The 26,513-nt window shown below is 37.6% G+C and overlaps 2 protein-coding genes across 3 annotated transcripts; both read right to left on the bottom strand.

Moving 5' to 3' along the window:
- Positions 1-1,310: 1,310 nt before the first annotated feature.
- On the bottom strand, positions 1,311-6,114 carry LOC306857445 (dehydrogenase/reductase SDR family member 7B-like). Its single transcript, XM_079397390.1, has 7 exons — positions 6,074-6,114; positions 5,238-5,395; positions 5,012-5,127; positions 4,696-4,906; positions 2,697-2,789; positions 2,423-2,575; positions 1,311-2,297 (listed from the first exon to the last, which is right to left on the bottom strand). The coding sequence occupies exons 2-7, from the start codon at positions 5,389-5,391 to the stop codon at positions 2,092-2,094; spliced, it is 933 nt and encodes a 310-aa protein (XP_079253516.1). The 5' UTR covers positions 5,392-5,395; positions 6,074-6,114; the 3' UTR covers positions 1,311-2,091.
- A 547-nt stretch (positions 6,115-6,661) lies between these two features.
- Positions 6,662-25,007, bottom strand: LOC306857315 (protein cramped-like). 2 transcript variants are annotated; one of them, XM_079397210.1, is made up of 20 exons: positions 24,887-25,007; positions 22,609-22,979; positions 21,049-21,251; positions 20,521-20,674; positions 19,345-19,428; positions 19,187-19,235; positions 18,955-19,040; positions 18,506-18,629; positions 13,624-13,705; positions 12,567-13,400; positions 12,168-12,336; positions 11,551-11,693; positions 10,898-10,966; positions 10,736-10,817; positions 10,250-10,360; positions 9,978-10,147; positions 9,696-9,882; positions 9,445-9,597; positions 8,003-8,139; positions 6,662-7,764 (listed from the first exon to the last, which is right to left on the bottom strand). In XM_079397210.1, exons 2-20 carry the CDS (start codon positions 22,976-22,978, stop codon positions 7,642-7,644), a joined length of 3,330 nt encoding a protein of 1,109 aa, XP_079253336.1. In that variant the 5' UTR covers position 22,979; positions 24,887-25,007; the 3' UTR covers positions 6,662-7,641. The 2 variants fall into 2 exon arrangements, with proteins under 2 accessions (XP_079253336.1, XP_079253335.1); XM_079397209.1 differs by lacking the exon at positions 24,887-25,007 and adding an exon at positions 23,346-23,884.
- Between the last annotated feature and the right edge of the window lie 1,506 nt (positions 25,008-26,513).

Below are 26,513 nucleotides of genomic sequence, written 5' to 3'. Positions count from 1 at the left end.
TTTCAGCTTTGTAAAATTATGGTTGAACCAAAGATGTCACATGGACTATTTTAATAATGTCCTTACTACCTTTCTGGGCCTTGAATGTGTCAGTTGCGTTGCGGTCTATGCAGGATCAGAAAGCTCTCGGATTTCATCAAAAATTTCTTAATTTGTGTTCTGAAGATGAACAAAGGCCTTACAGGTTTGGAACGACATGAGCGTGAGTAATTAATGACAGAATTTTCATTTTTGGGTCAACTGTCCCTTAAAGTGTTTGTGTAATTTTCTGCTACCTAGAGTTGCAAAACTGATGTTTTTCAAACAGTCCTCTTGTCTGCAGTTGGTCAACACTTCACATTCAGGAGCCAGACAGAAAAGTCTTAATTGTTGTAGTTTTGACGTCAGATGCATGGTTTGTCAGTGATTCATAAAGATGGCATTTTTTGGCCATTTAAAACATTGTTCAGGTTCATCAAAACCACGTTTTAGAATGTCCTAAAAGGTGTCACTACTTAAAGAAATAATGCTTAATTCAAGATTAATTAGGAATTAAGATAAATTAAGGTAAAATTGATTCAAGATTAGTGCTGAACACAAAGGCTAAGTTCATGTCTAGGTTATGTGAGGAAATTCTTCCATAGTTCATGATTGTGATGATCTCAGGTCAGAAGGTGAGTCCATATGTTGATCAAATATGCAGATCAAATTCAGCAGGGTTTTAAGGGGACTGGAATTGGGTTTTTCAGTCCAGAGGCGTTTAACTCTAAAATGGTGTTAATGCTTTACTGGGTTTAAAAGGAAACTAGGCTTAAGATGAGTTTCACATTCTCAGTTTTAAGGCATTTTAAAGGTAAACTTGTGGAAGAAGAATCGGGCAAAATACCACATATTTCATGCACATGGACACTTTTTTATATCTGGGAGTTTAGAGCTGTATGTGGAATCGAAGGACTGAACGAGGCAGTCATTTTCGTTGTGTTTAGACTGACTGTTTGAACGCCATTTAAATAACATTGTTGTGACAGAAATGTCTGCTGAGTTTCCAGTATCAACCTTATTTGGAGACAAAAATCACCTGGTTGGCATTGCAAAGTCCATAGTTTTTTGGGTTTTTTTCAGTACTAAAATGTTGCAAATGGACAGCTTTAATTTTGAAGAAGATCATAGCTGCATATGTGTGGCGCATCTCAACCAAAAAAAAAAAACCAGAGTCATAAGCATCTGTCATAACCAGATTATCAGGAGGTCCTTGCAGTGATGCTCCACATCTGTTCTTATTGTTTTTGTCGCTATGGAAATGTTTCAAGTAATATATAATTAGGGCAGAAGGCATGTGAGAACTTTATTAAAACATAAATCATTAAACGTTCAGATTATTTCAACTTCCTGTTGTAATAAGGACCACCTGAACATTGCGATGATAATCAGTGATAACCAAAAGGGAAGTACAAACAGACATGCGATTTGATTTATAACTGTAGGCAAAAGGTGAAATGAAAATGCGCCAAGTCTAATAGGGTGTATGGAGTGGAAACGTCAGTTAATAATAAATTAGGGTTAATAAGTAATCAATACAGGACAATATAATGGACCTTCTGTGACTTTTATGAAGGCAAGACATTTTAAGACCTATTGGGGAAAAAAATGAAGGATGAATTATAGCAGCACTTCAAATTTGGAAAATGAAATCTAAAATCTCCATTACCAAATAATTTTACACAAACAAAAATCAAGATAGATTCAAAACTGACAAGAAGTCATACCCATTTTTTTTTTAAGATGAACTCTCAATTTTGTTCATTTTATTAAAAATCAAGACTTCATATCTTCATTTTGCATCTTTATGAATTTAAGGCCTTAATTTGTGGAAGTTTAAAATGGTTTAAGACCAGCAGAAATGTGATTAAATAGATGTAATCTGGTTCTTGTGTGATGAATGTGTGTTTTGCTTATCTAAGGACTGGTGTGTTTTTCAAAGATCAGGAATGATTCGAGCAACTGAATCCATTTTTTTATATTTATTAAATACATTCCATGAGCATTAACCTTTAGGCATAAAAATTAGACTATGAAATCTTGAGAAGAAAGACGCAAAGACACTGTTTTCTCTTATTCTTCCTTCACTCTGTGCTCTTTTATGGCACGTGAAGCCATCAGTCTGAAGTAGAGAGCGGGCCACAGGGTGCGCAGATAGATGGCTGCAGTAGGCAGCAGCCCAGCCAATACAACGTCTTTCTGTTTGTGACAGACCGCTCTCAGAACAGCATGTGCCACGTCCACCGGATCCGACCCCCTCGCTGTGGTTTTGTCCATTACTTCAGATCCAAAAGAACACACACACACACACAAAGAAACGTATGAATAATATTAAAATTTGTGTATTAATTTTCCAAAACATCTTTTATAACTCAGATTGCTGACACGAACATCATGCTCTCACCTCCATATTTGGAGCCGTCCCCCGTGACTGCATTAATGGACAGGTTGGTTCTGATGTAACCAGGGCTGATGACTGACACCTGCAGGCCGAACCGGTCCACCTCTGCCCTCAAACAGTCAAAGTAGGCCTGCGTCGCATGCTTAGATGCAGAATCTGACAGAAAACATTTCAGATATGCAAGCAAGGTACAGGATCACATGTAATACTGTTTTTATTAATGAAGAAAAATCTTTGAATTCCCTCGAAATACCTTCTTTTGTGAACGTATACTCACATGCAGATCTGTACGGTATGGAGATCTTTCCCTGCACGCTGCTGATGACTACAATATGTCCGTTGCGTCTATCCACCATCGAAGGCAGAATGGCTGGATGGAATAAAAAAAATGTTTTAACAATGTCATACAGTCAAACCAAAAATTATTCAGACACCAGATATTATTTTGGATTTTTTTTTTTTTACTAGTGGGTGCAGGACACTACAGTTAATTTATGTGGAAAGTTTACAATAAAGTAAAATGTGACATTATACCCAAAAATTCTTCATACAGTAAAACACCAAGGGCTGAAAACATGTAAGCTTTGCTTGGTAATTTGTTGACCTAAATTGGTATTATCTAATTGTGTACTTAAATTTAACAGCTGACAGCTATTCAACCTAATTCATTACATACCTTTCTATCAAAGTTATTGTTCTGACACAGTTTAACTCGGAGTTCTTGTCATATTTTATTACCATTTTCTAAAATATAGCTAATAAACTGATAATGTGAGAAATGTTGAAGGTGTCTGAATAAATTTTGGTTTGACTGTGTATAATGTGATACATACTAAATTATATAATTTACAGCACATTATACAAGTCTATAATTTTGTATTTTTTTCACATTTAATATTATTTTTTACAATAATATACATGGGTCAAAGACGAAAAAGGGTTTAAGCATAAAAACAATAAGTGTAATACTGCTTTAAATTGTTGTTGTTTTCCCCCAAAATTAAAAAAAAAAGTTTTCTGTTAAATTTAATTGCAATTGTTTTTGTTTTTCTGAGCAAAAATAAATATCATACATTGTTCCCTGATTTACAGAAGACACCCACTAAAATGTCATTCGGTGTAACAATTTTGTCAGGCATATTTACAACAAAAATCAATTTATGACATATTAAAAGACTCCAAATACTAATTAGTTATAATTTTACATTTTTTAAATTTGCCACTATCCTAGGTTTTGCCCATTTTTCAGTAATAATTCATTTAAAACAATAAAATTTTATATGCTCCCTTATTCCTTTATATATTTTAATATGTAGGAGTCAGAATAAGCATGTGGTTTGAATTTTTACATAAATATTGTGTTACACTGAATGACAATGTAACATTATTTCAACCAAATTTTGACATTTTATTCTCCAAAAACTTAGTTGAAACCTTAAAAGTAGACACTTTACTTACATTTACTCTCAGTTTCACAGACAAGGCTTAAGCATAGTCCCAGACTAAAGTGTGTGAGCTGTTTTAACTGAAAGAAACTGACTGGTCTTAAAAGATATCAGTGCCTTTGTTTTGTCTCAAGATGCACACCAGTAATGTTTTTTTCTAAGCATGTTAATAAAAATGACTCAAATGTTCTAATTGAACAATGGCCTAATCCTGGCTTAGTCTAAGCTCGCTCTGTGAAACCGGGCCTTAATAAAATCACTTTTGTAAATTTCTTTTGATGCAGACATCTTAACATCTTTGACCCACATACACTATGGTTTAAAACTTGGTCAAATAACCAGTAAGTTATTTTTTTATTTATTTTTAAATAATATTCAGCAATGACACATGAAATTGCTCAAAAGTGACAGTAAAGAAAATGTTACAAAATATTTATTTTTCAAATGCTGGTTTTTAACTCTCTATCAAGCGTAGTATCCTGAAAAAAAAGTATCTCGGTTTCCACAAAAATATTAAGCTGTTTTCAGCACTGATATAATACTAAGAAACTATTATTAAGCTGCAAATCGGGCATATCAGACTGATTTCTGAAGCATCACACTGAAAACTGGAGTAATGATGCTGAAAATTCAGCTTTGCATCACAGGAATAAATTACTATTTAAAATATATGCAAATAGAAAACAGTTATTTTAAATTGTAATAATATTTCACAATATTACAGTTTTAACTGTATTTTAAATCAAATAAATGCAGCCTTGGTAAGTTACTGTATAAGCAGATATATGTAATTATTCCGCTGATCTCTTTCTGAGACTCGTCTCCACTAACCTTGTGTAAGAGCAACAGGACCGAAGTAGTTAGTCTCCATGACATCTTGCTGTACTGATACATGGGTGTCCAGGATGTTGCCACGGTAACTAATGCCTGCATTGTTGATGAGGACATCGACATGACCGTGGCACTTCAAAATCTCCTCGGCGGCGCTGGAAACCACAGATGTGTTGGAGAGGTCAAAGGTGACAGTGCAGGGAGTGTAAGTCTGAAAAAGAAAGCCATAAATAAACCTAGTTAAGAGACTGGACATATGTATGCTTGCATATATTTGCCTAGTGTATATAACATAACTTTGAGTGCATGTTCTCACCAGTATCTTTCCACTGGTTTTGTTTCCCAGCTCCTCCACGACCTCCTGTAGTCTCTTCTGGTCCCGTCCGCACAGGATCAGTCGGGCCCCCGCCGCATGGAAGACCCGCGCACAATCTGAGGCACAAAAAGACAGATTGAGAATATTAATGATGTAATATCTAGAGCCAAATGCCATTGATAAGACATTATGATCAGCATTATAAGTGAGTTTATGTTCATGTAACCTTTGCCCAGGCCTGAACTGGCTCCAGTGATCACCACCACTTTATCCTGTACACTCTGCTTGTGTCTCAATCTCTGGATCACTTTCAGCAAAATCAGCAGCCCCACAGTCCCAGCTGCTAGTGGCCCAACGCCTAAACCGAACACACGCTCCATGTGACTGTACACATATGCATATATTAATTCACATATATTAAAACTTTATCTAAATGTAACATGGCAGCATTTTGTGAAAACACCATTGAACTTTAATGTGGCTATTTTTTTTACATGCTGTTTACGTAGGAGACAATATTTTGAAGACAAACATGAAATTGTTTTATTGTATATGATCGGTATAACTCTTTTATACCACACGTTTAGACATAAATAAAATATTTGTATTTTAAAAATAAAAAAATGTTAAAATGGTGAAAACCTAAAAAAGGTGACCAGTTAAGCACATAAAATACTTATACCTTACACATTAAATTTTTTTATTTAAATAAATGTAATAAATTTAATTGAAATAAAAATATGATGAACAATTAAATATTTTAAATTATTTAAAAAATAAAATAAAATGACAAACATGAAATTACTAATATTTTTAAACTAAAATGAAAGCTGAAATATAAAAACAAAATTAGTTCAAAATACACTGTAATATTATGCAGAGTAATTATCACTGATGTATAGTAACGTTACATTAATTAATCCACAACAACTATCTTCAATATTGCATTATGCAACCGAAACAGTCTTAATATATCTAATAATCCGTATTTCTAAGACCGCTGTATCTGCATGTATTGTTTCGCAAACATAAAATAAACTGGTAGGAATAATAACACATTACCTTCCGTAAACTAAGACCCATATGACTGAATGGAGAAACCGGAAATCAACACTATCACGTGATTTCGGCTGTCCAATAACATTCCGATGGGACGAAGCTATCACGCCCTCTACAGAATCCAGCAAAAATAAAAAAAATAAAATATATATATATTGTGTGTATATACACAAATATATGTATATACACACAGTTTATATATATATATTCAGTCGCGTGTGTGTGTGTATATATATATACGTATAGTTTCATTTAGTTTAGGTGTGTTTCAATACATAAAGTACATGAAAATGAGGAATGTCGCCTTTGCAACTATTTGAAATAAGATGAATATATATCTCGTTACCTGAAATAAAATGAACATAAAAAATATATATTTAAAACAACTTAAACTTGTTCAAAATATTTGCAAAGGCAACTTTTCTTACTTTCATTTAGTTTAAGTTTATGTACGGAAATAAACTAAACATTAAGAAAATAAGAACTACATTGACATTTTAAAAATGACAAAAATGATTTAAAATGTAAAAATATTAATAAAAACTATATCTCAATGATACTAAAATAACACTGACAGACACAAAAGGATTTGTTGTAGCTCTATTTATACACATTGGGATTAAAACCCCCTTTAACAACACAGAAGTCTTTAAAACAGCGGAGAGGAGCTCCTAAATGCCTGGATCTGGCAGGTTAAACAAAAAACACTGTCTCAGTGAGTTATCAATAAATAAATCCAAAAGACAATAATTTACAATATGTTACAAAAGCAGTAAATACTGGGGTCTGTTATTGTATATTTACATCTGTGCAAACACTCACATATGTACACACACACACACACACACACAGACAGTCTGACATAAGAAAAGTTTTAGAATCTACAAATTATTGGCTTCATATTCATTCGGCAGGAAACAAAAATCCTAGTGTTGTGGGGAAAAAATAGCGTAATTTGTTCAATCTCACTTGATGCAACTACACTGCATTTGTGTTATCAGTCATTTGTTTAGTGTGTGTTAGATATTCAGTCCTCGTAATCTCACAAAAAAAGCCCTTGTCCCTTTCAGTAGTGTGGCTTTCACCAACTTACAACATTCAGATGAAAATAAACCAATCAGAATCTGAGGTCTCAAAAACGGAGAGTGTGCGCAGACGCACTCCTATGGCTTTAGAGGGTTTCGCACAAATGCGTTGTGTACAATAGATCAGAAATCACAAAGACAATCCGCAGCTCCACTTACAGATGCATGCACATGCACGCACACAAAAGTGAGAAAAAGACAACAGAGACAGATATACAGATGAGAAGACGGGATTTGTTCAGATATGGCAGGTCTTGTTTGTTCTGTACATGAGGTTGCGCTGTAAACTGGAGTTTTTTTTTGTTTAAGTGTCCTGGGTGTGGCTCATAAGACAATAGCCACAGAATGATACACACACACACACACACACACGAACGCACACACGAATGTACGCACGCACACGAACACATTAGAGCCCAAAGGCTGTTGTGGACCCTGCCAGTCTATTGCACTTCCTACAGCTGAACTGCACTCCGCTTAACTGCATCAGTCCTCTGGAGGAGGTGGGAGGGTCGGTTCTGTGACGGAGAGCTCCTGTGCGAGGTCATTGAAGCGGGCAATGTAGTCGACACTGCTCTCGCTCATCATACAGGCCAGCTGGGTATCCACCTGTAGCGAGAAAACAGCCAAATGACAACAGCAATAAACGTGTAACACTTTCAAAGCGGAGGATAGATGCCTGATTTAATCTGCATACACCATTTGAAACCCGCTCACTTCCTGTTTATCTTCATTGCGAGCCAGAATGAGAAAAAAACAATTAAAGGAGCGCCAGGTGATAATGTGCCATATCAAATGACATTAGTCTACCAGACAGCAGCTGGGGACTTTCTGTGTTTCCTCTCACCTCGGCTGCGTCCGGCAGGCCACGGGACTGAAAACAATCGTGGGAGTTGCTGTCAAGTAAACTGGGTCCAAGTAAGGCTGTGTTACTCGAAGGGGGCAGGGCTGTCCTTCTTGTCTTATCAGGAGATGCCAGACTTGCTGCAAATCAGGAACACAAGGATGCGTTTGTCAATAGTGCTGAGACTGATGGAGCTTTGCAGTACGAACACAGACAGGTAACTGTGGACATTTTGACTTCCGTCTGAAACCAGCCTCTTGTACCTCAGTATCATCTATCTATCCATCCATCTGATTGTTTTGTTTTTGAAAGAAGTTTGTTTTGCTCACCAAGGCTGTATTTATTTACATCAATTCCTTCTAAAGGAAGTATTCTAGTGGAAGACAGTGGAATGAATGAATATCTAATTTTTATGTTTTTGAAAGAAGTTTGTTTTGCTCACCAAGGCTGTATTTATTTAATCAAAAATAATATAAAAACAGTAATATTCCGAGCAGCTGAGTCCTTAGCCATCTTCAAGAAACAGGTAAAAACACATCTCTTCCATCTACTCTTGACCCCCTAACTCTAGCACTCTCTATTCTAATTGTATTTTATCTACTCGTTTTCTTTTTATTCATTTAAAAAAACTTGCACCTCTAACACTTGCACTCTCTTTTCTATTTCTATTCTACTACTTGTTTTCTTTTTCTTTAAAAAAAAGGACCCTCTACCACTAGCATTCTCTATTCTTTCTATCTACTTTTTTAAATTATTAAAAAAACCTTTCTGTTTCCTACTTTAGATTAAGTGAGACTTGTCACAGCACTTACATAATATTGCTCTTTTGTTGATATTGATTAATTCTATTGTCCTCATTTGTAAGTAGCATTGGATAAAAGCGTCTGCTAAATGACTAAATGTAAATTAAAATACACGTCTTCAAAGCTAATATATTTTAAAATGCAATTTAATCCTGTGATGCAAAACTGAATTTTCAGCAGCCATATCCCCAGTCTTCAGTGTCACATGATCCATCCCAACAATATTCTAAAATACTCATTTGGCACTCAAGAATATTTTTGTAGAAAACCTAATAAAAAAAAAAATTCAGGATTTTTTCAAGAAGTTCAAAAGCACAGCATTTATTTGAAATAGAAATCATTTGTATCATTATAAATGTCTTTACTGTCACTTCTGATCAATTTAATGTATCCTTGCTGAATAAAAGTATTAATTACTTTCCAGAATTCTGTCAGTAAGCTGTTTAGAAATGTTAGTGTGTGTGTATGTATATATATATATATATATATATATATATATATATTTAAAGAAAGCTCAATAAATTAGTTTCAAACTCATCATTTTAACACTATCATTTTGTTTCCTGCAGTGTTACTGATATACATAATATCTAGAATAAACATCTGTTGCTAAAAGGAAATTGAGATGCGTTTGATACTTACAGAGCAGGCAGCCAAGACTTGAATCAGTAGAGTCACTGGGGTACCACTGAGGGTCATGTGTGGGGGACGGCATCCAGCTGTCACATGAAGAGGGAAGGAGCTTGGATCTATCACTCCCATTGAGTTTAGGAGGTGAGAGCAATGATCCATCACCTGAGAAAGAGAGCAAAAAGTGAGCGAGTAGATACAACTAAAACAAAATGATCCCACTGAGATCCTCTAATACTCAGGTTCAATCCCACAGCTCATACCATAGTGCGAGTTGATGGCGAGCTCAATAATGGAGTCGCTGATTTGAGTTTGTGGCTCTCCAGAAGGTAGAGACTCCTCTGGGGGGCCCGGTAGAGAGATATCCAATAAGGAAGCAACACTAGGAGGAGCCAAGAGGGAGTCCCCGCCCCCTGGAGATGGTGGAGAGACACCGTTCTGCAGGGATTCCTGCAGATAAAGAGAGTAAAATGAGAACAGACCAAGATATGATCAATTGTGCACCCAAAAGTGAAAGCGGATCTAGGAATGGTATTAGTTCTTACCTCAGAAGGCTCCCGATCAAGTAGATCTGACTCTAGCTCAGGTGCAGCAGGTGCCGAGTCCATGGCCTCCTCAGACTCCACAATGGCCTTATCTATGCTAGGGGCCTCCACTTCCCGACAGGGGCTGCCAGGGATAATACCTGCAGATTTTGCAGCCAGGTCAATTGCACCTGAAACAAATTAAAGAGACATTAAAGAGCATGTAGCAGTTGGTTTTAAATGTCCAGTGGATAAATACATCTTTTATCATTTAGCGTTGATTTGATTCTTACTGGACAGCTGAGTAGCGGGGGCAGAACTGGCTGTAGCGGACGAAGCTTTTGAGGAAAGTTGGCGGTTCGATGGGGCGAGACGAGTTTGTATTGGACGAAACGAACCAGTTCCTGACAAAGAGATACACAAAATATTTAAAAAGAAGCGACTGCATTGAAATTAATCAGACAGATACAGTAAACCTGAACAGTTAAAAATTAAACAATTGTACTGCTTATGTGAGTTTTTTGTAAACTACTTTTAAGAAACTGGTGCCAAAATGATCAAAATACGTGAATAGTACATCTTGTTTTTGTATATACAAAAATTTACTTTACGTGAAATGTTTTGCTTTAAAAGAATGTTTTTCACTTTCGCTATATTAACATTTCTTTTGGTGTGATTTTGTGTTATATGATGGCATTCATGCATTTAAGTGTGGCATAAGTGTCCAAATACTTCGGCCACTGTATGTGTAAAGTGTTACGCATTTGTGTGTTCATTACCTGTAGCAGATGAATTGGAGAGAATAGAGAAGGAGCAAACATGAGGCGAAGTGTCTCCAGTTGTTCGTGGCAGCAGCGTTCTCTGAAAAAACAAAAACATACATTGTCATCCTTTTACAGCTCTAAGAACAAAAGCAATCAGAATCTTCCGTCCACACTCACCTGAACCACGAGAGGTTTCCTTAGTGGACGCCCCCTCCCTATTTTCCGCTGCTTTGAAAATATATCTGACTAAAGACAAAAAAAAAAAAAAAGCATGATTAGAGGAAAAAGTTTCTGATGAAGAAATGCGTAAATTTGTCCCTCAGGAGAAAAAATAAAAAATAAAAAACCCTGCTGACGTCATGTGAGATTGTTGTACCATATATATGTATGGTTCAAAAGTCTGGGTTCACTACGTTTTTTAAATAAATTAATAGTTTTATTCAGCAAAAAGGCCTGGAATTGATAAATAGTGACAATTTAACATTTTCTAAATTTATATTAATAAGAAATATTTCTTGATGACTAAATCAGCATATTAGAATGATTTCCAAACACTGGAGTAATGGCTGCTGAAATTAGTTATTTTTTTTAAATATTACAATAGAAAACAGTTAGATTAAATTGTAATAAATATATTACATTAAATTCAAACAAATGATAATTAAACAATAATATCTCTATAAGTAATATCTATCAACCCCAAACATTTGAATGGTAGTTTATATGATTTGGGCAACTGACAACTTGAAATAAATTTCACCATTATATTTTAAGATGAAAAGCATGTCCCTCGTGTTCTATTCCCTTTTAGAAACACTAACACAACTCACACCGATGGAGTCCAGCTGCTGGCGAAAGGCTAGCTCCGCCTCTTTATTAGGAGAGAACATCCGCAACTGGCGGGAGCTGTTAGGAGGTAGGGTTGTCGGGACAGCAAACCCTTCGCTGTCTCCCCGCGGCAGGTTTCTCCCACCTGTGGAGAACACATCTATTTAAGTTCCAGCTGGTCAAATTGATACAGAGTAGCAACACTTGCAATTGTCACAATATTGAGTGAATATGAAGTTTTTGGTTTAAGAAGAGGTGAAACACCTCAGGCTTTTCCAGCTGTTATCTGTTGATATAAACTTCACTCAGTTCTGGGTGGATGTTTATTAAACTGGCTTTAAAGGTGACGTGTTTCAATATTTAAATACTTTCTTTTATCCCAGTTTAATGTGCAACTATAAATAAACCATTTGTATACTGATTTCCCTAAAACTTGATAGTAGAGTTAGATAGTAACAATTGATCGACCAATGTCGTGAGTTTGGGGCATAACTACCTGCCATCAAGAAGGTAAATCAGGGGATATTTGTGAAACTGTCTTTATTTCTGCAATTCCAATTAGTGGCACAGAAATGACACAGTTCAACTGAAAATAAGACACCATTCTGTCAAAGTGTACCTGTGATGACTGCATTATTCAGAAGTATTTTTGAGCGTGCTGCGTGTTGCTGTCGACCCCAGCTAGGACTGCGGGTCGCCCCAGCTGGAGCTCTGCCTGGTGGAGTCACAGACGATTCCTCTTGACCTGATTTCAAAGGTGAAGTGCCCACTGAACACACCTCCGGGGTCTAGGAATTTAAAAAAGAAAAAGTAATTAAATAATAAATAAAAATAAAAATAATGAATTTTTTCATTTAAAATAAAATTTAAAATATAATTTAAATTATAAACAAATAAACAGAACCACAGATAAACAAATTTCTGGCAAAAGCTTGTTTTGTGTCTTTTTATAGTTGCCTTGAGGTATCGTAGAGGTCAAGTGTAAAGTTAGAGAAAGAGGGAAAAAAAACAGACTCACTGGTTTGGGGTTGACCTCTGATGACACAAGTCTCAGGAGACACCGAAGCACACTTTGAGTGGTGGGCAGAGCTGAGGGTTGGGGTTTAGCCTGCCATTCATACTCCAGCTGTAGTTTCCCAGGCTTGCCCAGCATGAGGTAGACTTCTGCCAGTGTCACATTCTCAGAACCCTGTGAGCTCCAACCTTCGTTTTGGATTTGTTGAGGAGATCTTCCAGTCCCGCTCACTTCCTCGCCACGCCCTTGAGGTTCTGATTGTGGCGGTGCTTTTTCTGATGCAACCCCTCCTGCCGTTGCAGGCTCCTCAGTCCGGCCCTCGATTGGGGCGGGGTCTCCCTGAGTCACAGTCTCTTTGTCCCGCCCACTAGCATCAGTCTGAGTCTGACTCACTACCTCTTGCTCCAGAGTCCCCACCGCATTTCCCTCCGGTCCAATGGGGAGTGATGGAGTGAGGGTTGGACTGACTGGAGAGGTAGTGTTCAGGTTTGGGTTTACACTGATCTCCAACCCCGGAGCTGAAGTGCTGCTATCAGGACCATCAACAGGATGTCCGTCATTTTTTTTCAGGTCTCCTCCCACCGGACCAGACTTGCCTGATTTTCCTCTTGCAGGCTGAATTCCCAAAATGTGAGCTGCGGGTAAGTCCCTAATACCTGTCCGGCCACGTCCACTCTCCTGCCAGTGTACCGTGCAGGAAGCTTTTGAGTGCACAACACGAGCCACACCTGGCAAAGTAGTAACCGTGCTGTTCTCTGCCGGAAACAGGAACAGGTCCTCCGACTCACTAGTCTGGGCCAGGCCGTCCAGAGCTTCTCGCTCTGCCAGGCTCTTACGCTACAAGTAACAAGTTAAGGAGAATTACTGTTATAAAACACATGTACTGTTTGGGTTTGAGTACTGCTTTAAGCATAGGGATCTTTGACATGTCTCCCAATCAAAACAACCAAATCCATCACAAATGTATCTCATAAAACAGATGAGGAAGGAAACAGGAAGGAAATTAAACTCCTGACTGTGCATGCCGAGATCTCTGGCTGAGATCTGAATGCAAGGATACGATTCGTTGATCCTGGACAGCCCACTTTTGCTTCAGGAATTCAATGAGAGTGGAGACCTTCCGGTGCAACTCGACAACCATCCTACAATAACAGAACAGTGATGAGCATTGGCAAATTTGTTGTACCTTTAATGTTGCAATAACATGACAGATCTTTTCTTCTGTAATGGTGACGTACACTGTAAAAACTAATAAACACTTTAGTTTACTTTACTAGATTTTTACAGTTAAAATCAAGCAATTGTTGTATATCAAGTAATCTTTACTATTTGCATACTTTGCTTTTGTTATTTAGAAAACCCTAGTTAGATAAATTGACTGTTATGAGCACCAATATGTTAAACTAGTTTATAGTTCCCAGCATGCTTTGCTGCAGACCCCAGGAGTAAATGTTTAAAATTAATGGTTATTTTTATGCGTTTTTGCACAAGATTAATATAGGGGTAGATGTGTTAGTGTTTAATATTCTGTAACGTTTGGTTTTAAAAGGGTTTCTGTTATGTCTGCATTTACCATTGTGTTAAGCAGTAGAGCCTGTGGCTAGGTCAAGGTTGGGACTATAAATATTAATACTATAGACAGCTTTGTTTAAAAAGCCTTAACTGCAGTTGTTGATGCAGTGATAGTCTCTCTTTTGGTTATGTTAGCACATGCACGTGTGCTATCGTTATCTGGACAATTGGTATATTTAACTTAAAATGAATTAGTTGCTGAAACTAAAAAGTGTTTTTGCTCAGTTTTTTAAGGCAATCGGTTTGCATGCTTTTTAAAAAAAGTAAGATTAACTAATTCGATTTTACAATGTACATCTTATTACATCTTATTATTACAACATTATCAAAAAACAAAAAAAATGTAAGGGACTTGGTTCTATGTATTGATTGTTAGTTGAAGTTTGAGAAGGAAAAATAGAAGCAAACGAGCACAAGATTGCAGGTGTGTGTTTAAGGAGATACAATGATTGGAAAAGTCCGGCATATGTCAACAGAGAAAGATCTGGCATTTCACCGGCAGATCGAGTTATATTTTGATTCAAAATTGTGAGGTAAAAAAAAGGGTAAAAAATAAATCATGTATGGATGAATCATTCACAATAATATCAATAATATACATAATTTTCAAATATATTTAAAATTTTCATCTCATGCTGACTCATTATGAAGTCAATCTGAAATGAGAATGCATCAAAATACATTTTCATGACTAAAATAAAATCACTATTTAATATTATACCAATACTTATATACTAAATAAAACTGAAATCTAAAAAAAACACTGCAAATAATAAAAGCTAACCAAAAAATAATATAGACAGCATGAAATCTAAACAAATCAAAATACTACGAAAAACAAAAAATACTATACATATATACATATTTGTTTAACACATTCAAAATACTTCTGCTTAATGTTACACTATTAGATATGCAAAAGAAATCTCTCCTGTCTCTTGCTCTGGCTACTGTGTATAGACCGTCAGGGCCAGATACAGATTTCCTAAAAGAATTTGCAGATTTCCTCTCAGATCTATTGGTTAATGTTGATAAAGAGCTAAGTGTCGTGTCGGAGATATTAACATTCATGTTGATAATACAAATGATGCATTAGGACTTGCATTTACTGACCTAATAAACTCTTTTGGAGTCAAGCAAAATGTCACTGGGCCCACTCATCGTTTTAATCATACGCTAGATTTAATTATATCGCATGGAATTGATCTTACTGATATAGATATCGTACCTCAAAGTGATGATGTTACTGATCATTTCCTTGTATCGTGCATGCTGCGTATTACTGTTATTAATTACATGGCTCCGCATTATCGTACGGGCAGAACTATTGTACCAGCCATCAAAGACAGATTCACAAATAACCTCCCTGATTTATCTCAACTGCTCTGTGTACCCATAAATACATGTGAACTAGACGAAATGACTAGCAACACGGGCACTATCTTTTCTAATACATTAGAAGCTGTTGCCCCCCTCAAATTGAAAAAGGTTAGAGAAAAACGTAACGCGCCATGGTACAACAGTTATACCCATTCTCTCAAGAAAGAAACTCGTAATCTTGAGCGCAAATGGAGAAAAACTAACTTGGAAGTTTTTAGAATTGCGTGGAATAATAGCATGTCCAGCTATAGACTAAAAGCTGCCAGGGCAGAGCATATCCGCAAACTCATAGATAATAACCAAAACAATCCAAGGTTCTTATTTAGCACAGTGGCTAGATTAACAAATAAACAGATGCCACCCGATCTAAATATTCCCTAAAGTTTAACAGTAATGACTTTATGAATTTCTTCACTGATAAAATAGATAACATCAGAAATACAATAACAAATGTAGATTCTACTGCGTCTAGTATTTCAGCTTCATTCATCGCACCCAAAGAAAAAAACTGCAGTGCTTTACAACTATAGGACAGGAAGAGCTAAATAAACTTATCTGTGGATCTAAACCATCAACATGTTTATTAGATCCTGTACCCACTGAACTTCTGAAAGAGTTGTTACCTGTAGCAGAAGAACCGCTTCTCAATATTATTAACTCATCGTATCTTTAGGTCACGTCCCAAAACCATTCAAGCTGGCGGTTATTAAGCCTCTTATTAAGAAACCACAACTAGATCCTAGTGAACTGGCAAATTACAGACCCATTTCAAATCTTCCGTTTATGTCTTTATGTTTATGGCTCAATTGTGCTCCTTCTTCCAAAAGAATTCTCTCTATGAAGGCCTCACCATAGTACAGAAACTGCACTTGTTAAAATTACAAATGACTTCTTGCGTCAGACCAAGGCTGCATCTCATTGCTAGTTTTACTTGATCTTAGTGCTGCGTTCGACACTATAGACCATGACATACTCATAGATCGATTACAAAACTATACTGGTATTCAAGGGCAGGCTTTAAGATGGTTTAGATCCTACCTGTCCGATCGCTACCACTTTGTTCATTTAAATGGGGAGTCATCTCAAGTATCACCAGTAAAGTATGGAGAACCACAAGGATCTGTCCTAGGTCCTCTGCTATTTTCAATATACATGTTGCATATGTACAAGCACCCTTGATGATATTATTAGAAAATACGGGATTAGTTTTCATTGTTATGCTGATGATACTCAACTATATATCTCAACAAGACCAGATGAAACTTCTAAACTAAGCTAATAGATGGTTTTAAAAATGTAAAAGATTGGATGACCAATAATTTCCTCCTACTAAATTCAGATAAGACAGAGATATTACTTATTGGACCAAAAAAACAGTACACAGAATCTCTTGGATTACAATTTGCAACTGGACGGATATACGGTTACGTCCTCTAAAGTAAAAAATCTGGGTGTTATATTAGACAGCAACTTTTCCTTTGAAAATCATATTTCCCATGTTACAAAAACAGCATTCTTCCATCTTAGAAACACTGCCAAGCTTCAAAACATGCTACCTGTTTCTGATGCAGAAAAGCTAGTTCATGCATTCATGACCTCTAGACTGGACTATTGTACTGCACTGCTAGGTGGTTGTCCTGCATCTTCAATAAACTACAGATAGTCCAAAATGCAGCAGCTAGAGTCCTTACCAGGTCAAGAAAATATGATCATATTACCCCAATTTTACAGTCTCTGCACTGGCTACCTATTAAAGGGAAAGGGAAGTGGTGTGTGGCCAAGTATGGTGACCCATATTCGGAATTTGTGCTCTGCATTTAACCCATCCAAGTGCACACGCACAGTAGTGAACATACACCCGAACATACACAGTGGGCAGCCAATGCTGTGGCACCCGGGGAGCAGTTGGGGGTTCGGTGCCTTGCTCAAGGGTCTCACCTCAGTCGTGGTATGAGGGTGGAGAGAGTGTTGGTTATTCACTCCCCCACCTACAATCCCTGCCGGACCGGAGACTTGAACCCACGACCTTCAGGTTACAAGTCCGACTCTCTATCCATTAGGCCACGACTGCCCTATTAAGTTCCGTATCAGTTACAAAATATAATTACTTGCCTATAAGGCCCTAAATGGTTCAGCTCCTGCGTACCTAACCAGTCTTCTACCACGCTACAATCCAACCCGCTCCCTAAGGTCGCAAAACTCTGGACTTTTGGTAGTACCTAGGATAGCAAAGTCCACTTTTTCACATTTGGCTCCTAAACTCTGGAATAGCCTTCCTGATAACGTTCGGGGTTCAGACACACTCTCTCTGTTTAAATCTAGATTAAAGACACATCTCTTTAGCCAAGCATTCACATAATGCATCTTATAATTTTGTACTGCAATCATATATGATCAAATGTACATTATTATTCTTTAGCTTGGGTTGTACAAATCATTTTTGCTTTGATGGAACAGCAGCTACGCTAATTATGTCTCTTTGTTTCTCAGTTTCTGCCACGGGATTAACATCCCGTTTTAATTACTGAAGCGTCAGTCTGGATCCAACCCTTAAATGATCTGAGATGACCAAACACCTGAGAAGAGATTATGTCAACCCCTCAGAGGATCTCAGAGGATGCCAACCCTCAGACAACATACAGAATTACCAAATTTTGCCATACGTTAAATATATTAAGTTTCTACAATATATAAATATATTGTAGAAACTTCATTTCCTGTAAAGCTGCTTTGCAACGATTTGTATCGTAAAAAGCACTATACAAATAAACTTGAATTGAAAAGGAATTGAATACACACACATTTATACAAATTCCTGCTTGAAATATTCCTACTTCCAAAATCCAACCAATTTGCAGATTACAGATTACAAAATAATTTTTTCCAATAAGCAATGAAATAACAAATAAGCCACGTGAATGCATGATGTGAAGGAGGTGGATCAGTGAGGTATTCGAGAGAGGTCATGTGTGCGCATTAGTGAAGCTCACCTGAGCCGAGGATTATGGGCTAGACTCTGAACCCGAGCCCAAGAGTGGTTGCTCCGGGGTTGAAGTTCGACAGCCACCTTCAAGGGTAAACGCACAGGCTTCTGATCCTCCTCATCACTCACACCTGAAACAGAGAACAAGAGAAAAGAATACTATGAAGCCTACACCATCATCTCCATGATTTTGATGGTGGCCTAAATCTGCATCACCGCCCATTTCCCAATCAGTCCCACAGCCTGAAACCATGGAAACCATGAAAAACCACTCCTCCTACACCCTGGAGAGCAGCCACGGCACACTCATCCACCGCCCTGGTCCACCTAAATACCCAGAGTGCTCCATTTTGTCAGCATTCTCTTCTTACTCCTATTCAGTCTGTTTAACTTGCTAACAAAACCAATCTTTTAAGAGTCTATAAAGCAATCTCTCTGTTTCTCTCTCACACACACCATCTGGGTCACAGAGTTTCTTCAGGGCGCGGCACATGGGAGCTTTGATCCTCAGATTTCTGCCTTTGGAACGCACTGTTGTGGCCCTGAAACAATGAACAAACAAAATTATAGATGTACCTCAATCTTTACCTATGGAAATATACAGTAGATGATCCCATTAGACATTACCTAAATAATCAGTACTGTGCATTACTTTCTCTTTCTCTCTCAAACAAACACACACACTTACCCCTGTTGGATAAGCTCATTTAGCTTGGCCACATTTTTGTCATCCATCACTAGAAGAAACAGGAAGACACCAAAGAATGTTACATTCAAAATGTCCCCATGTGCAAACACTTAAAATGCCCCCCTTGATCAACAAAACCCACTGCCTGATATACTTACAGCCTCCAACCTTCTTCCTGAGTTCAGCGTAACAGATGAGGCCATAGAGCTCCTGAGAGGACTTTTTCAGCACACGTGAATACACTGAAAGATGGACAAAAGGAAGCAACAGAAAAATGAGGAATAAGAGCATGAAGGCATTGAGTATTTATCCTGTATTATGTGACATTTTATTGGACACCATAATACATTATTTCAGGATTCTTTGATGAATAGACAATTCAAAAGAACAGCACTTATTTGAAACAGAAATCTTTTGTAACATTACAAATGTCTTTACTGTCACTTTAGATTAATTTAATGCATCCTTGCTGAATGCAAGGATAAAACTTCAAACTTGAATGGTAGTGCACCTTGAATCAACCAATAAAATACAAGAAATTGTGGAATGTCACAGTGGAGGTTAATGCTGTTTATATTATATTTATGTATGCTACTACATCACCATAAGGATATGATATATAATCATTAACATGCAAGCAAATGTGCATGGTGTGGGCACACTCATGATTTGACAATGCCTGACTGACAAAAACCAGGCAGCGTGGCAGCCGAGAAAATTAAAAACTTCAAAGATAAAGGGGACAGCCTGAATTTAAATTGGATGACACGTATATCTTTGCTGTGGTAAGTTGAGTGATAAACAAATTATGTGTGACCCGATTGGGAAACAAAACCCAGTGTGAGCCATGCGTAATGAAAATTGGTGGAAAAAAAGCTAACTTGAAGAGGTATTTGCAGGTACACCGTCCTAGAATTCATGCAAAGAAAAAGGCTCAATTCGAATGTTAGTTAATAAATAACATGAAAAAAAACTAGCTGTTATTGTTCAGCTTTCAGAAAGAATATTTAAATTTGCACTTGTTTGCACCTGCTATTTGTACATTACCTAAAAGAACACCATTCATTTGAAACAGAAATATTTTGTAACATTATAAATGTCTTTACTGTCACTTTTACTTCTTTCAAAAAAAAAAAAAAACTTATTGACTTCTAACTTTTGAACAGTAGTGTATATATTTGGGAACTACTCTTGACAACTAACAGTCTGGTGAGCAGCAGGACAGAGGATGGCTTTCCACAAGACAATATCCTTCTAGAGTGTGTCTGAACCCCAAACAAAGGACTCCACTGTAGCCTGTAAATGTCATACAAAATATAAACTGTGCATCTCACCGTTGTTGAAATCAATGTGTTTAGAGATCTTGTGCCAGGTCCTGTAGTAGAAATGCCGCACTTGCTCCTTGTTCTTCACCATACTTGCCGGTTTACCCTTCTTCTTATATTTAAGAGCAATATTGTTCTGAATAGCTTCAAAATCCTTCCCATGCTATGAGAGGAAAGGAGAGAGAATGACAGTGGAAAAGTTACTTATAGCTGTTATCCAAAAGATTCAATGAAATACAAAACCCTTCAGGTGTGGGTCAAATTAGAACTTGCTAAGAAATAAATCAATAAAAGACATCACAGACCTCAATTATACCTTTAGAGATGACATGTAAATAAATTAAACCTATTAGGACTTTTAACTATCAGTCTGTCAGGGAGGGATGCAAATGTTGATAATGAAATTAACTAAGTAATTCTGGAGATGTTATTGTACTAATTCTCAAAACACCACTAAACACCTGCAATTTACTAAAAGTCCAAACAGCTGCCAAGAACTTTCAGTGAGTTTTCTCATCATTAAAGCTGACAAATCACCTCATAAAGTCCTTCAAAGAAACTGTTTTTGTCCTCAGTGCTCCAAGACTCCCACTGTCTGCGCACTCGTTTCTGACTCCCCCCTTCCTCCTTCTCTGCAGGACCCTGGCCCTTTGGGGCCGATCTGGATGTCCCACCTGCCCCAGAGCTTCCGGCTGAACCTGCAGCGGCTGTCACACACACAGAGGGACCTGCTTCTGCACCTGAGAAACAGAGAGGAAAGGAAAGAGGGTTAGTATGTCAGTTCTGAACACGTGCTGAAAAAAGCATTGCAACGAGAGTTTCATATATACATACACACACACAAAAACATATAGAAACAGTAATATCATAATGTGAATCTATAAAAGCATCAACTATGCAATATTGTGCTTAAATATACTTCGGAATGGCTTTTACACGTCTATATATACACACATTTTTTTCCAGACATACGTCTTAATGCAAAAATACACGTTTTTTCAGATTACTGAGCACTGTTGACCAGTAATTTAATTGACACTATGGTTTATCACTTTCACCACGCATAGCTACACCAAACAAAAAACAAAATTAAACATGAAAGGAAACACACACACACAACAACAACTGTCACTAATACGCACAAGATATCAGTAAAGAGTGCTGGAATGAGCAAGCTTAATTTGAATGGTTGTGCAATTTATTTATAATACTTTGGGCTGCTAAATTTATTTTTGGTTGAACATTAGAGATTTACAAAAGCATGCCATAAACACTTTTAAAAAGCAAATATTCACATCAAATAAATAACATTTAATAATGAAAATAATTGCATAACGTCAGGCTGAGACCTAATAGAAAAATATAACATTTCTGTTATCAATTAGAGAGGCCTACAGATTATTAGCCTATTTTTTTTTTTTTTTAATGTATGCACTATGTTAATGTGTATGTATGTCAACAAGAGTGTCAGGAAGTGTGTGGAGTCCCTCGGAGGGCATCCAGACCTGCTGCTCAGTGCACTGATCCAAAAACAACACGTGGGGAACCGGAGAAGCCAATAACTCTCCCCACTTACTTACACAAGAGAGCATGCAATGAGAGCATACAGAATACATTACAGCATGCAAGCCTATTGTCTAAATTTAAAATAAGTACTGATTACCTTTTATAGCCCCTGTGTACACTTAAGTCGCAAACAGATTACTGATTTGATGCAAAGTGACCATCTCCTGATCAGATGCATCAGAATGAAACTCCTGACAGTGATTTGTCACCTGCTGCTGGGTGACATCTAAACTAGTGATATGAAAGGGTAATAAATAAATAATCACTGAGCCTGCTGATTTTAAATAGTGCACTGCATCTTATTTAATGTGGTTACAAGCAATCCAAGCATCCCAGTGCTGAGGTTTGAGAGGTTTCAGTGTGAGCAGTTTGTCAAGTCACTTTCAATCCAGAAAGCATGAGAGCTTCTCCGCGTTGTCAAACCAAAAGCAGCCCAGATTGCGTCAAAACACGTTCAAAAGTAAGATAAAAGTGCAGAAAAGGGATGCACTGACAGGTGGTCAGCGGACCCACGTCGAGACGGCCACTCACCTTTGGCTTTCGCACCGCCGTGACCGTTCAGCGCCGCGGACGAGGCATCTTTCCGTATCCGTTTGCTCGGAGGTCGCACGCTGGAGCGGAGAAAATGATGCTGGTCCTGGTTGCTCGGGGCGGCCAGGACCGGGGAAAGCGCTGTCGGGTTCACCTGGGCTCCAGCTGGGCTTAGTGTCTGGCTGGAAAGAGTCGGAGCCGAACCGGGGCTGGCGGCGCTTGATGGATTAAGTGTTTCCTCTCCGACTCTCTTTGTACTCGTCTCCTCGCTCGCCTGATCTGCGCTCTCTCCATCCTCGCCTCCGTCGGGCTTTCCGTCCGTTTTGATCGGGCCCTCGACTCCCGAACCGCCCCCTTGACCCACTGTCATCCTGCGCAAACACAAATGAAGCATAATCGCAAACATTTTCCGCGACACAAAACAGCGATCAACTTGGAAAGACGACATTCTGCTCAACTCAACATGGCCGCCGCTGTTTGTTTCAAATCCCCTCTCACAGTCCCGACAAAACGCGTCGAAACACAGCCCTTCGACACACACAAAACACACATCGCGCTTTCCTCCCAGCCTCCTTTTTTGTGTAGTTTCGCGAGGCTCTGGTTGCGAGCGAGCTCTTTATTTACCTTGAAATTCAAGCGCCTTCACTTTAGCGCCCTGCAGAAACGACAGACGACGAGCCGAAATCTTTCGCGCATTCGACCTCTATCTAAAGTGCTTGTTTCTCACGCACTCTTACCCATTCTCGAGCTCTTCAGAAGCAGACGGCGTCTTCTTTCTCTTCACCATGAGTTCGGAGATTCTCGAGAGCAAAACTTGAGGAATTTGAACATATTCAAAGCGCAAACGAGGTCAGGCAAAGTCGTCCTCTCCTGGCTGCTGCTCCTACTGGGGTTCAACTCGGCGCAGCGCAACTGGGAGCTTCTCGTAGCCACAGCAACTCTGACTCACAAACTCTCTAGTTTTAATCACAACAGCGAGCACACCTGTCATTTAGCGTATGTTTGCGATAAAACAACGCACGTTGACGCTAAGTTTGGATCCAGATCTGCTTTTGAGGCATTTCGCTCAACGCAGCCGCTATTCTCTCTCTGGACTTTGCTTAGTCTATCTGCGTCACAGTAACTATCAGAGCAGAAGCTGTTGTTATTATTATTATTATTATTCAAATTTCAATTTTGGTCAGTGACATGCACGGTCCCAATTTATCCCAAGATCAGCATGCGTTGATTTCATCATCTCAACAGACTTGATATAGAGCACATACAGATCACGTACACGAGAAGGGGGGTGTGGTGTGGTGCTTTGCATACACAGCAAAAAAATTAAAACATGAATTTAAATTAAACATTAGTAACCGCGTATATAACGTGACTCCTTCTCGAATCTTTCATCCTTGCTGATTATTAAAATAAAAAGTCTGCAACAGACACCATGTTTTGCTTGATTAGGGTGTGTCTTCAGTTCATAAGAGAGCTACAAATGTTTTTAACACTTGACTCAGTCAAGAAGGACAAACACTGAGACACTTAACGTTTTTACTTTATAAATCTAGTTTAAAAACAGCAATCGTGCATGTTTTGGATTCTAGAGGCCTGTTGCTTTCTATTATATTTGAAACATTATTGGAGCCAAGAAAGAGCACTCTATATTGTGTGTGAAGCAACACTTAGCTTGATTTATCTCACAAACGACATGGTTATAATGTCTTTATGAAATAAGATACAGCTAGGCAATGCAAACCTCAGCTGCCCAACCACTGCAGCTGTCAGTACCCCAGCGCCCAGTCACTATTTGAGGGGAGCACAACTAAATGTTTGTCTTTCATCCTCTTGAGCATTCAGTGAAATGTGTTCACGAGCGCAGACGCCTTTACAGCATAAGATACAGTGATAACTTGATTTAGTGTCACATGCACAATACTGTTCGACTGTAAATCCAGGTCATTTAGCTATCCTAATTCTAAACTTGGGGTTAGTTTTGATAAGTTGTCCAATGTTAAAGACACACTGTCAATGGGTGACTGCTTGATTATAGATGCTTGTCAGCCCACAACAAGCTTAAAGCGTGTATTGGGGACATAATATATTGCATCACTGTTAGTCTGGTTAACTTACACCGTTAGCACTAATGCAACAAGTGATAGCTCAGCAGCACAGGCGTTGAGACAGTTGCTTCGCTAACTTGCTAGCTAAACAGTTACCGTTTCTGCTGAGGTCGTATAATTAGCTCATGTGTGTAATGAGTAATTACGTCTTGGCAAAAAAAATAGCTCTGTACCTGCTTAGGAGGTTTATTTTTGGCCTTGAGAAACTCCACGGTATCAAGAAAACCAGAGCAGAGGGTTAGCAGGAGAACCACTGAGAACTGCATCCCTTCCTGTTTTCCTCGGCTGTCAGACACGCCTACCACAACTCAAAAACAAACGCTCTGATTGGTCAATAGCACTCACGTCACCACGTGCGTAACATGATTGACGGGCGAGTGATTCAGTCAGTAACGAAAAACAGAGGGGTTGTTTTTTCAAAGCAGCCAATCAACGCTTACGTTCGCCGAGCGTGATTTCATTCATCTGGGGCACGTTCAGGCTCAGCAACGTGTATATAAACCACGCGGTATTAAAGAGACAGATCGCACTATAGGTCGAAGTGTGTCCGCTGCAGCTCTGTATACATAACAATTAAAGATATTAGAAGACAAGTTTGTCCTAAGAGTTTTATAGTAACATAGCATATCAACATGATGATGATGAATTTGTAAGTAAATGTAATTAACATCTAAATAAATTCACAAGAGCAAGTATATTGTTTGCACATGTTTATTTGCATTAAAGGCAACATAACTGAAATAATAAGAGCACAAGTATAGATCTGGAACTTCTTTAAGTCTGTCTAAATATCATGTAGTAATTGCAATGTCTTCTGGTCCATATCCTTTCCTCAGGAAGGTGTGCTAGACACTGATTAATATAACATAAAAATACTATATTATATATTTTTCTGTTTTATTGTGGATGCTCCTCTGATTATATAATGGTAAATATTGCAATATCTTAGCACAACAACAGTGATCAGCAATAATGATAAGCCTAATACTCACAATAAAAATAATAAGGTCATATAGATCATAACACAGTCTCAGAGGTAAGAAGTGGATTATCCTTCACCTGAAATGTTTCTCTTTTCATCCTGAAATGTGAGGCAAATGTTGGATCACAATAATTAGGAACCACAGTTTCCACAAATCCCTTCCCCTTCACTCGACTGGGATGCTCTCTTTTATTCTGGACGGCAGTGACTGTAACATCGAGAGTATTTTACAGTATAAACACGTATTTATATGGATTTTATAAGGCTCTGAAAAAAGAGCACACAGAGTGATCTTCTCAGCTGCCATAGCTGCAACTCTTGCGCCATCAGATATATAAAATATATAAAATATAATAAAAAAACACGTGCCTTGTTTTTAAAAAATTAACGCAATTTATCATATACATACATATATAGTGCTGTCAAACGATTAGATGAATGTGTACTGTGTATATTTATTATGTATATATAAATACACATGCATGTATATATTTAAGAAAAATATGTTGTTTATATATTAAAAATATTTATATTTAATATAAAATATAATTATATAAATATATATACATGTAAATATTTTCAAAGTATATACTGTATGTGTGTGTATTTATATATACATAATAAATAAACAAAGCACACACACATATATTATGCAAAACAAAAACTTTTATTTTGGATGTGATTAATCGCGATTAATCGTTTGACAGCACTTAATAAAATGAAATAGATTCATTCAACAACAAAAAAAAAGATTAATTAAACCATAAACAATGTGGCGGTTTAAACAAAATCACACTGAATAAACAAATAAAAAAAAT

Source organism: Barbus barbus (assembly GCF_936440315.1).
Source record: "Barbus barbus genome assembly, chromosome: 3".
Classification (NCBI taxonomy): domain Eukaryota; kingdom Metazoa; phylum Chordata; class Actinopteri; order Cypriniformes; family Cyprinidae; genus Barbus; species Barbus barbus.
Note: the sequence above shows the minus strand (reverse complement) of the source record. Positions and strands in the feature narration are given on the sequence as shown.

Coding starts and splice junctions, on each gene's coding strand:
- LOC306857445 (XM_079397390.1), bottom strand. CDS start 5,391: ATGGAGCGTGTGTTCGGTTTAGGCGTTGGGCCACTAGCAGCTGGGACT. Junction 2,576..2,696: donor CATACCGTACAGATCTGCAT/GTGAGTATACGT, acceptor GTTTTCTGTCAG/ATTCTGCATCTAAGCATGCG. Junction 2,298..2,422: donor GGACGGCTCCAAATATGGAG/GTGAGAGCATGA, acceptor TTGGATCTGAAG/TAATGGACAAAACCACAGCG.
- LOC306857315 (XM_079397209.1), bottom strand. CDS start 23,395: ATGGTGAAGAGAAAGAAGACGCCGTCTGCTTCTGAAGAGCTCGAGAAT. Junction 21,252..22,608: donor CGGCGGTGCGAAAGCCAAAG/GTGAGTGGCCGT, acceptor TCTGTTTCTCAG/GTGCAGAAGCAGGTCCCTCT. Junction 10,148..10,249: donor CCCCGCTACTCAGCTGTCCA/GTAAGAATCAAA, acceptor AATTTGTTTCAG/GTGCAATTGACCTGGCTGCA.